The sequence below is a fragment of the Schistocerca gregaria genome, chromosome 1 (genome assembly GCF_023897955.1).
Source record: "Schistocerca gregaria isolate iqSchGreg1 chromosome 1, iqSchGreg1.2, whole genome shotgun sequence".
Taxonomy (NCBI): domain Eukaryota; kingdom Metazoa; phylum Arthropoda; class Insecta; order Orthoptera; family Acrididae; genus Schistocerca; species Schistocerca gregaria.
In genome coordinates, this window is record NC_064920.1 from 658,552,242 (window position 1) to 658,565,016 (window position 12,775).

A 12,775-nucleotide genomic window follows, 5' to 3' on the forward strand; every position below is an offset into this window, starting at 1 on the left:
TCTAGGGGACTGATGACCTCAAGTCCCATATTGCTCAGAGCCATTTGAACCATCTGATCGCTGACGATCCAAACCTAATGCTGTAACTACTACATCACTGATGGGAGTCCGTCGCCTAGCGTTTTGTCTTTACACCGATGCGAGACTGATCGCGTGCAGTATTCACTTTTGTGACGTGAGTCTTTCTACGGGCAGGACGCAAAAGTCGATTGCTCCCATAATGGTAGGCCTTAAATTGCAACAGAAATATTGTGTGCTGAGGTACTGACTAAAGAGCGAGTCTTTCGTGTATCATTGTGACTCTCTAGAAGATTAATTAAACAAGACAAATTACCAATGCGCCAAACATTCAGTTTTAGTACACTGACCGGCACGAAAAACGCAACATTTATATTTCTTACAGAAACTGAAATTTATTTTAAATTTATGAGACTAATCCACTATCTTATGATGGAATATTGTGGTACGGTCCCATTGTTATTAATTATTTTTATACGTTCAAGCCGGCCGGGGTGACCGAGCGGTTCTAGGCGCTACACTCTGGAACCGCGCGACCGCTACGGTCGCAGGTTCGAATCCTGTCTCGGGAATGGATGTGTGTGATGTCCTTAGGTTAGTTAGTTTAAGTAGTTCTAAGTTCTAGGGTACTGATGACCTCAGAAGTTAAGTCCCATAGTGCTCAGAGCCAGTTGAAGCCGCAATACGTTCAAATGATACGCACAGAAGGTGTATTTAGAATTTGCGTACCGCGAAAGCACGATGTTACGCTACTGCGAGAGAAAGTAAGTACTAGTGTGCAAATATTTCAAACCGAGAGTAATAGCTGAATTATTGGCAATCTAAGCTTCTGAAAACACACCGTTGTAGATACAAAGCTGTTCATTGCCATTGTTTATCAAGCGAAATAACTATCTACATCTATATCATCATTTTATTATTATTATTATGCGCTAAATATTTTTTACACTTTCGCGGACGCTACACACTTTCGCAAGGGACACCGTGCACCCAAATACGGAGAGCTGAAACGATTCGCTTTTCACTGAGCTTTACGGGTGCTTTCAGGCGAAGGACGCAGAGCTTTGTCTTCGGTTCGTTGTAGCTGTCGCGTATCTTTCCAAGTCAGTCGTCGCTACTCTCCTTACACAGAGTGAAATGGCAGTGTTCAGACTGGACACCCCAAGCTGCCTGCCGCGAGTTACGAGCGTTCATGCTTCACTCTCTAGCTCAGTTTCGGTACACACTGTCAGGTCAGCAGCTTACAGTATCTGTCCTCTACTACCTGTATATCAGTAGTACAAAGAAAATTAAAGTTTTTCTGCGCGCGTCTGGCTATGGAGCAAACAGTGACTACGATTAACGTAGAGAGTTTCGTAGTCGACACATTCTACTGCAGTTCTTTCTGTACTGGGGACAAATTATAAGTTTTCTTTCTTGATCTGTACAAGTTTTCGGCCTTAAATTGAAGAATATTGACATTAACGTCATCCAGTGTCACTGATGAAGTGTTCTGCCAAATTACCGCGAATAATTTTCGCGTCACTCGATATGCAGATTGTACTAGAGCCAGATTCTGTAGCTTTGAAACCATCGAACTACGATATCTTGTCAAATTTGGCTTCCTGTCTAGCGCGAACGAAATTGTGAAACACGACGCAACGTGTTAATATGTCTTCCGCAAACGCAGGTGAGACTTCGAAAGTTCTACGAAAAATCAGCCACTTGTTGGATAATTCCAAACGTATAAGGAGTTATTATTATTATTTCAAAAGTAATCTCCATAGCTGTTAAGACATTTATAGCACTGTGAGACAAGATGGTCAAAGCCTCCACGGAAAAATTTTTGCGGTTGCCTATGGAATCGTGATTGTACCCAGGGGTGCACCACTTCGTTGAAAGCAAATCGACTGCCACGAATGTCTTTCTTCAGTGCTCCAAGAATACGGAAATCCGATGGGGAGAATTCGGAAGTGTATGGAGAATGTGTAAGGGCTTTTCAGCGGAAGTTGTGTAGTGTAGCTGAAACAGCAGGCACGCCAGCTCCGGGAAAGTCATGGTGACCTTCTTCTTTGGCTGCAAGGGGTCGCTGTTCCTTAACCTTCTGGAACACGCGCCACGGTTAACGTACAGCTGTACATGGAAACTTCCAAAAATTGAAGTGCACCATCAAGTCCAGAAGCCCAGGAATGTTGACGGATGGCATCATTATGTTGCAGAATGATGCCCGTCCACATGTTGAAAGGTCGTTTCGACTACGCTGCAGAAATTTCGCTGGGAAACCTTTACACATCTTTGATACAGTACCGATCTCTCCCCATACGATTTCCATATTTTTGGAGCCCTGGAGAAAAAGAAAGACATTCGAGGCCGTCGATTTGATTCCGACGAAGAGGTGCTCTCCGCAGGGAACCGCAAACATTTTTCCATTTTGACTATTTTATCTCACAGTGTAATAGATGTATTAACAGTTGTGACTCTTAGGGTATTTCCGTTTCTGTGGCTAAATGCTATTCCTGTCGCAGCAAAGTCATATTAAATGATAATTAGTTGAAACCCCCAGGTGCCGACAGGTGTTATTTATATACCTAGATGGGGACAGCTGAAAATGTGTGCCCCGACCGGGACTCGAACCCGGGATTTCCTGCGTACATGGCAGACGCTGTATCCATCTGAATCACCGAGGACACAGATGAATAGCGCGGCTGCAGGGACCTATCCTTTGCACGCCTTCCGTGAGACGCACATTCCCCACTGTCCACAATCTACATCAGTAATGTTCCTAATAGATATTTGCCCATCCACTCATTACTCGCGCCAACTAAGGTGACGATTCCCGGAAGAGTTCGGGCAAACCTCTGCGCATTCGCACAGACGAAGGTCAATGGCCGCGTTTATTCTAGAGAAGCTGCACGGTCATCAATGGTATCTGTTCTTTCGGGAACAGTTACTATCTTCATATATAGTTAAAGGCTACCGGACCGCTATTGACCTTCGTCTGTGCGAATGCTCACAGGTTGCCCGAACTCTTACGGGAATCGTCACTTTAGTTGGCGCTAGTAATGAGTAGATGGTCAAATATCTATTAGGAACATTACGTATGTAGATTGTGGACAATTGGGAATGTGGGTCTCACGGGAAGCGTGCAAGGGATAAGTCCCTGCAGCCGCGCTATTCATCTGTGTCCTCGGTGGCACAGATGGACAGAGCGTCTGCCATGTAAGCAGGAGATCCCGGGTTCGGGTCCCGGTCGAGGCACACATTTTCAACTGTCCCCATCGAGGTTTAACAACAACACCTGTCGGCTGCTGAGAGTTTCAACTAATTATCATTTATTCTAGAGAAGCTGCACGGTCATCACTGGTAACTGTTCTTTCGAGAACAGTGACTATCTTCATATAAAGTCATATTATCTTAAGTAGCGAAAAGGCGTGTCGCCATTTGTACAAGTCTCCATGGTCACGGGCCTCTCCCTTTCACACCGCATTTGTGTATAAAGAACCTGCGTCGCTGCTGAGGAAGCTGCAAACAGAATCAGTCATAGTCAATCCAGATCTGGGACGTGTAAAATCAGTGGCCGGACTACTGAACAGTTGTCAGTTCGTTTCACTGAGTCATTCCGAGTGTGGCCCATCTTCTTGCCTCTTAGACCTACGCTTTAAGCACGGCTCAGTCAGGGAGCATCAATGCCATGTGTTATGAGTAGGAAAATTTACGTCTAAGACATGTTTTCTGTAAAATGAGTGTGACGGATTGCGCCTGTTGACTTGAAGTAAACATACCGGTTGCAATATTCTCTCTCAGGCGGCGTATGAAGCGACGTCATAGACTGGCAGGCACGATTGGCCTTTTGGCCAATCAGCGTTATGTAATTTCGCATTTACGTCACGCGCCTGTCCGAGTCTGCGGCGTTTTGCGCTTGCAGTGGCAAAGGTCGCTCGGAGGCGAAGACTGGTCTCGACGCAGCTGAATGGTTATGACTGCCAAGAAGCGGATTCCAGTTAGCAAACAGCTGCCAGTACTGGCGGCTTCAGTTGAAGGATAACAAGAAGTGCGTAAAATAGAAAGCAGTGTTAGTGGCAAAAGGGAAGGGAAGAAGGGAGGGCAAAATTTCTACAAGTTCACTTGCTGAGTTGTTGATACGGAGGGAGGTGGCTTAAGCAGTTAATTTGACTCTTTTCTATGCCATAAGTCACGTAAATCAAAAATGAAGAGTTCTGATAACTGCTAAGACGCAGAACTGATTTTCAGGATCGGGAGAGGTGCACAGAGATGAGACAGTAGACGCTTACACCGAGGCTCAAATCCTCGACGGACCACCCAGATTTAGATTTTCCACGGTTTTCCTAAATCAAGTGAGACGAATCCTCGAGCCGTCACCGAAAATATCGTGGCCAGTATCAGAATATTGTCCAAAGAATCGATGTCGCTCAGTCCGGAACCGCGCTGCTGCTACGATCGCAGGTTCGAATCCTGCCACAGGCATGGATGTGTGTGATGTCCTTCGGTTAGTTAAGTTTGATCCTTCACATGTCCCTTCTCTCATAGTTGTTATCTCAATGGGATCGTATAGTTCTTTCCTACGTTTGAAATTCGAGAAAGTTAGACTTCAGGTTCCACTTGATAACTATAATTTACATCCCTCGTCTCCTTAAACCACTAAGAGTATTCCTACAACAAGGCTTTCCAACTCCTGTACCGACTTCTCTATTCTTTCCTGCACTTGCCGTCCACAGGAGTTTTAAACCTCAAAAGCAGAAAACAAAGACGTTATAAAAAAGAAAAGTAGGAAGTAGGAAATGAAGTAGAAAACTGAATGTAAAAATCCGGTATTAATTTGGAAGTGTGTGATATTTGATTGAACGGCGATTGAAACTGTGTCTTCCACATTCAGTTTGTATTCACGTGCTCTAAACTAAATTTTAAAGACATAGTGTCATCTCTGTCTCATCTATAGGAAGTTTGATCATACAGTTGAGGACCTAATTAAAAACGAACACTTATTTTCTTAAAAGTTATCCCTCCCGATTAGTACGTTTTCATACATTCATGTAGTCACTGATGGTAAAAACGACTCCGGAGGCAAATAGCTGCTATTTTTTCTCCATTTAGCAGCTAAGTATAAATATACGTTTATTGTAACAGCATAGTGCTACCGAGGCAAACTGACAGAGCACGGCCGATTATCGAGTCAACTACTCAAATGAATCAGGAGTTTAGTTAGCATTCTGAATTGAGAACCAGAAGAGAAAAAAAAGGTTCAAATGGCTCTGAACACTATGGGACTTAACTTCTGAGGTCATCAGTCCCCTAGAACTTAGAACTACTTAAACCTTACTAACCTAAGGACATCACACACTTCCATGCTCGAGGCAGGATTCGAACCTGCAACCGTAGCGGTCGAGCGGTTCCACTCTGAAGCTCCTAGAACCGTTCGGCCACCCAGGCCGGGTAGGAAAAGAAAAAAGTCTCTTGACATCTACGACAATTGAAAAACTGCATATTGATTTCCACGCAGAAGTTTTTTTGGCCCGTGTAAAATGTCATCAACGCGAGCATCAAATTTTTTCTTTTCCATAATCTTTATTCCGTCTAGTAAGGGGTTCGCTCCTTCAGAATTCTGCAAATTTTATTTTACTACCAGCTGACGAACCAGTTATTCCCCGGGTATTTATATTGCCAATTTTCTATTAGAAACGTACGGTTCCTGTGGGCAGGGAACACCTGCTTCGCGATATGAAACCCGATGTTGTAAACGTTCCTGTGGCAAACCATCTATTTAACTCTGTAGACGGCTGTTGCTTTCTCCTACAGCCATTTGCGCTTCGTAGTTGATAGCTGTCAAAAGCGCTGCCAGGTGACATGCATTTCCTTAAGGTGACTCGACTGTAGGATTGTCGTAACAGAATAAAATATGTGCAGTAAAACTTCGTGTACGATGCGGCATTTTTTGACGCATCTCAGAGTTTAAGACGTCATATCTGATTAACTGTGATAATAGGTGTTTCTTGCCCCCCCCCCCCTCCACACACACACACACACACACACACACACACACACACACACACACACACACACACACACACACACACACACACACACACACACATGCAACGTGCACACACAAACACACATCCGTTTTTACAATACGTACGGATTTAACTTTGTGGCCATATCTTCTTTCTGAGGCCTCAGTCGTCAAGGTAACCTAAGGCAGCGATGTCGAGTACTCCATTTGTTAGTTTCTTGTGTAAACTTCGTTCTGTGTGCTATCGTATTTTAACTCTTCATGTACTATATTCTGTGACGGGGACCAGCCCAGCATTTGCGTAAACGGGCAAGGGAAACCGCCTAAAAACCACACCCAGGCTGGTCGGTGTACCAATCCACGATCGTTAATCCGCCCCGCGGATTCGGTGCAAGGCTGGCTCGCTCCCCGGTCTCCCAAGCCTGCGCTCTCCGCGTTACGCTATACGAGAAGGTCACACGCGAACATAAATATTTTTCATAATTATGCTGTCATTACCATGAAAAACTAACACGAATTAAATAAAGAAGAATCGAGAAACAGGTAGAAACGACCTCGGGTAAGATTAAATGTAGAAACACGCGAGGCAATACTGGGCCTACGACTTACGTTGGAAGATAGGTCAAGGAAAGGCAAACCAACGTTTATGGCATTTGTATTTTTAGAGAAATTTTTAATGGTGTTGTCTGGAATACACTACCTGGAATTCTGAAGGTAGCAGGGAATAAAAGGCTATTTACAACTTGTACAGAAACCAGACAGCAGTTATAAGAATTGAGGAGCACGAAAGTGAAGCACTGGCTGAGAAGGGAATGAACCAGGGTTGTAGGGTATCCTCAATGTTATTCAATATGTAAGAAGAGCAAGCAGTGAAAGAAAGCAAAGAAAAATTTGGAGTTGGAATCGAAGTTCAGGGAGAAGAAATAAAAACATTAAGGTTTGCCGATTAAGTAATAGTTGACAAAGACAGCAAAGGTTCTGGAAGAGCAGTTGAACGAAATCGATAGTGTCCTGAAAGGAGGATACAAGATGAAAATCAACAGAAGCAAAACAGGGATAATGAAATGTAGACTAATTAAATCAGGCGATGGTGAAGGAAATGAGACATTTAAAGTAGTATATGAGTTTTGTTATTTGGGCAGCAAAATAAATGATGATGGCCGAAGATGAGAGAATAAAAAATGTAGACTGCCAATCACGAGAAACGCGTTTCTGTAGAAAAGAAATTTGTTAATATCAAATATAGATTTAAGTATTAGGAAATCTTTTGGGAAGGTATTTGCATGGAATGTAGCCATGTATGGAAGTGAAACGTGGACGATAAACAGTTTAGACAAGAAGAGGTAGAAGCTTTCGAAATGTGGTGCTACAGACCAATGCTGAAAATGAGATCGGTAATACATGTAACTAATAAGGAGGTACTAAAAAGAATTGGGAAGCTTTTGCACTACTAAAAGAAGGAATCGGTTGGTAGGACACGTTCTGAGGCATCAAAGGATCACTCATTAGTATTGGAGGGAAGTGTGGGGCGTAAAAACCGTAAAGTGAGAACACGAAATAAATAGGGTAAGCACATTCAAAGGGATGTAGGTTGCAGAAGATATTCGGAGTTGAGTAGATTTGCACAGGATAGAGTAGCACGGAAAGCAGCATCAAATCAATCTTCAGACTGAAGAGCACACCGAAAAAAATTCTACTGCAGCCAGATGGATGCGTAGTGAAGCGCGTCCGAACGGCATCTCTTCTTGAAGACTGGAACGAGTTGCGTGTTTTACGAATCGTGTGGGATGCACCGTTCCTCCAGTGAGTTACGACACACCGTTATTTGAAGATGGGCGAGATCTTCCGCATATTTGTATTACAGTCAAAAGGGTACTTTATGAGAGCTTCTGCTCCATCGAGCGTCTTTATTTGCTTTTCGGTTTTGCACTCAAATTTTGCACCTATCAATGCTGCATTCTAGTGATTGACGAAAGTGGAAATTATTTTGTGATCTTCGAATTTCAGAAGGCAGTGTTTATTAGTTTAACAGTAATTTTATCGCCATTCGGTTTGGTTTCATTACGAACAACGAGCTTCAAGTAGATTTAAATCCGTTAACTGATTTTACGTGAGTCAGATCTTTTTTGTTTGTTTGTGTTAACTCAGCAGGCATAGTAATTATAATTCATCGTGCTTCTGATATTTCCACTGAAATATTTCGCATCCATCAGTGTCTTTCACGATACAAACTATCGTGTGGCTTACTATATTTCTCAATTTGTGTCGCCAGTCGTCCATACTCTGCTTCCCACAGCTCAATGTTTGCAACTGGCTGTTCAGGTAATATCTGATCACTTTCTTATTATAAAAATAAACAGATTTACCTTACCAATTTTCTAGAGATCTATAATGCAATAATAGCATTGTGATCGCTGTTTACACTGAATCGTAACATTAAGCCTTTTTTTGTTGCCAATTGAAGTAAATACAAGAGACCCAATCTTTGCAGTGTGGTATGCTCAACCGAAAGAGGTTTCTATAAACTCTGAAAATGCCTCATGACTGCAACACATCTACTCTACTAGTAAGGTTGCTGTTTCCCCTGTGTGGTGCATATCTCATCCTTTAAGGGGGATACTATAGCTGTACTCTTAATAGAGTAAGTTGATAAATGATGATAGTGTCGACGCTCGAAAAGACAAAATTAACTACAACTATGCCTGCTTTCCGTGCATTAGAAAATTATAATGTATGGAAGAACACTCTCTCGTACAACTTTCCCTGCAACATTTGGGTATATTTTTTCCTCTTCTGTGTCTTGTTAAACGTAAATATTATTAGTGGATTCTCGAAAAACGCAAATTAGTGTATTTTTGATTGAACGGTTAGATCTGTTCACACTCTTATCGCCGATTGCTGATATAACATAAGGAGTGCACTGCATAACACTGACTACATGCGATCCAGTCACATTAAAGTGATTACCGCCTCTATTCGACGTTAAAGTGCAATAACCACTCACAGGTGGCAGCACTAGCACAGTGGGAGGGCGGGGGGGGGGATAAGAAATGGCTCTGAGCACTATGAGACTTAACATGTATGGTCATCAGTCCCCAAGAACTTAGAACTACTTAAACCTAATTAACCTAAGGACATCATGCAACACCCAGCTATCACGAGGCAGAGAAAATCCCTGACCCCGCCGGGAATCGAACCTGGAAACCCGGGCGTGCGAAGCGAGAACGCTACCATACGACCACGAGATGCGGGCGGGGGGGATATAAAGCGTGCCAGGCAAATAGGGGAAACAGTGCAATCCTTGTCATAATGCAGAAACGGAGCGATTTATCCGAGGCATGACCATTGGCTTTAGGACCCTGGGTGGAAGCATTTCCGAAATGGCCAAGACTGTTAACTGTTCTCGTGCTGCGGTTGTTAACTGTATTCCGTGCATGGCAAAATGGCGCTATCCAAAATCGGCTCTGAGGCAACTGTGATGCATCACGGCCATGGAAGACAAGGTTGAACGGAGGCTGCTGAGATGTGTACGGAGGAACAGACGTGCAACTGTTGAACAACTGACCGCCCAGATGAACCGAGGGGCGACCAACAGCGTCTGCTCATCGTAGGTTGCTGCGTATGGGCCTCCACGGCAGGCGCTTAGTACGTGCGTCCTTGCTGACTGCTGCTCATCGATAACGAAGGCTGGAATTTGCACGCCATTACCGCAATTGTACGTCCACTGAGCGGCGACAAATGGCCTTTTCAGATGAATCACGTTGTATTCTCCATCGGAGAGATGGAAAACGCCCTGCAACAGTCATCGGAAGGGTTCAGGACGGGGGAAAGAGCATTGTGATTTTTTTCGTGGCATTCTCTGGATTATCCCGTCATTCTGGAAGGCACAGTCAATCAGCACAACTATTATCTGTCCTTGGAGACCACTTCCATTCCTATATGCAGAGTGGTTTTCTTGACACGGTGGCATTTACCAGCAGGACAATGCAACGTGTCACACTGCTCTAAGTGTACGTGAGTGGCTTGAAGAGCTCCAGGATGAGTCTACCGTACTCCCCTGGCCTCCAAAGTCCCTGGATTTAAAACCAGTCCAGTATCTGTGAACCATCTCGGTCAGGCTGTTCGCCCCACGGGTCCTCTACCGGGAAACCCGGCGCAGGTTGAGACGGCAGTGGAGTCAGTGTGGCTCCACATATCCGTCGCTTCCTTCTTGAAACTCACTGACTCTTCCCTCACTCCTCGCAGCGGCCTGCGCAGCAAAAGGTGATTATACAGGCTTTTCATAGGTGATCACGTTAACGCGACTGGACAGTGTATACTGATAATGTAATTTATATTACGACATTATAACAGTGACAAATTCATGCTTTTACTATCTGAAGTTAATGATTTTATATTCATCTAACAAGATTCTGTAAATTCTTTTAGGAATCTGTTGGACAGTCGGCCGAAATTGGTTGTTTAAATAAAGATTTTATCTCAGTTGGTAATCGGGATATTTGTGAAATAACTACGAGTTGTGGGGCACCACCTCGTGAAAATGTACTTAAATTTACCCAACAGCGTTTCGTGAGGGATATGCTGCCTTTCTTCCAAAGATTCTCATTTCAGTTTGCTGAATACATTCTGTTACGCTCCTAGCAGCGTGTCTAGAAGAGCGGACGACGTCTACAGACGTGCTCGCCTGATAAGGACTCCAGAGGAAAAATACTGTAGAATTGGTCGCACCAGGTTCTTGCATGCAATTTTCTTTACATATACGCTGCATTTTTCCAGAGTCCTTCCGACAAACCAATCGCCTTTCCTACTAGCGATTTAACTGGTTCGTCCCAGTGTACGTCGCTTTTTAGTATTACCGCTAAGAACTTACACGATGTTCACTGCTAAACCTGTAGCCGGTAAGCGTTTGTGCGGGTGAAGATATCTGCCGATATCCGTAGTAATAACTACTTTGTAGTTAAAAGTCATAGGACAGCGTCAGTATTACGTTTTCTTGTCTGTTTTCCATTACATGCGATCGATAATGATTATTATTATTGTATTTATTCGTATTACTTATTCGGGACTAAGTGCCACTGTACAGTACAGTGCCCTGGAGAGGGTGACGTCTATAAGGACTAGAAAAGCAGGCGACGTGCTTTCCAGCCTAGTTTCTCGCACAGTTACGCGTCCGTCCAGTTTCCGTCGTTCCAGTCTCAGGCCCGAGTCCACCCAGCTTCGGTCTGGAGTAACAAGGCGTCTTATGGATCAATCGGAAGCCACTACAAAACGACACTGATATTCTGCCCAGTGGACTCTTTGCATTGTGGAATGACTCCTGTTTATGTAGCACACACCAAATAGATAATTTTAGATACAAACTCAGTGGGTCTATTAGTTTGTCTCTTAAATTTCTTTACTAGTATTACATTGAAATGTCTGGCAGAGAAACATTTAACATAGTGGTAAATTAACGCAATCTTTCAGCACAGCAGAGGGTATTAAGGCACCATTTCCGTGATGGGGAGATTTCGGCTTGCCTGGATGAGGTTTTTAGGCGGTTATTCACATTCCGCTAGGTGAATGGCGGGTTGGTACCCATGTCCTGCCTCAGTTACACGATTCGAAAATAGAGACACTTCCTCACACTTTAAGATAAATAACGCTACACGCAGTTAGTGGGGTACCGCATTCCGTCCCGAAGGGTGACGCCGTGGGGAGAGGAGGGGCATCCGGCCACACCTCAAATTTGCAAAACCGTTTTAACCGTGCCAATTCTGCACCGACGTGAAACAAGGACAGAAGAGAAGAGAAAAGGAAGAAACTAACGAATTGATGTACATTTGATAAACGGACTCCATCACTAACCTTTAACAGTATGTGACGGCTATTTGTAGCACGATTCCATTTGACTTGACAATTTCACAAGCTGCGACATCGTCGCGAAAAAACAGTGACCCGTACTAAAGGAAACTTATGACTTGACAATATTACGGAAATACTACCGTGAAAATTTCATGATATCAGTTTCATTACTTGAGAAGTTCAGCGGAATATATTAATAATATGGAAGGCTAAGTTGTATTAAAATATAGTCAAAGTTGGCATCTACATTTACCGAACAGGTTAAAATGATTTAAGGTTTTTAATATCCGTAGATGAGGATAAAAGACTTGGGGGCAAGGGATTTGAGGTTGCGGTGCGGATCTAATTTCCCTTATACACGCAGAGTTCAAATGGCTTATTTCTCTTCTTTACGGACAAAGTTTACTGAATGGAAGCAATCCTGCGACAGCACGTGGCACGGTGTGTATACACAGGGCGGTGGACAGGGGGAGAGTGGCGGTGTGGCCGGCTTGCGGTACTCACGGAGAGCGCGAGGCAGAGAGCGGCTGCTGCGGCGGCGCGCATGGTTCCTCTGGTCTGGTCTGTGCTGCGGTGCGGCTGACACTGTACGCTGCGCCGGCCCCCGATCGCTTATATGCGGCGCCGCGCCGCGTCACGCAGAACCCTCCCCACCACTGCATGGCGCCGGGTCGCCGCTCGTCACCCCGGCGACGCAGCTGCCGATAGCGTATCTGCATCGCTACCGTCTCGGAATTCCCACAAGCTGCTCTCTCCCTCTTCCGCACATGTGTAAACAATTGTCAGAACGATACATTACCGAGAAAACCGCTTGACCCCGTTCCACACCAACATTTATTGATGCAAAAACGATGATACAGGGTAAGTAAAATAAGGCCTGCGACTCAAGCCCGTGACCGGGCTATT

General features: G+C 44.2%; 1 protein-coding gene across 1 annotated transcript in view; it reads right to left on the reverse strand.

Annotated features, from left to right (window-relative positions):
- Nucleotides 1-12,551, reverse strand: part of LOC126361845 (uncharacterized) — a 98,434-nt gene extending 85,883 nt beyond the window's left edge. Inside the window, exon 1 of the mRNA XM_050007825.1 lies at nt 12,374-12,551. Within this exon, the coding sequence (XP_049863782.1) occupies nt 12,374-12,415 (42 nt within the window). The 5' untranslated portion in view covers nt 12,416-12,551. The remainder of the gene's footprint in view (nt 1-12,373) is intronic.
- Nucleotides 12,552-12,775: the final 224 nt, after the last annotated feature.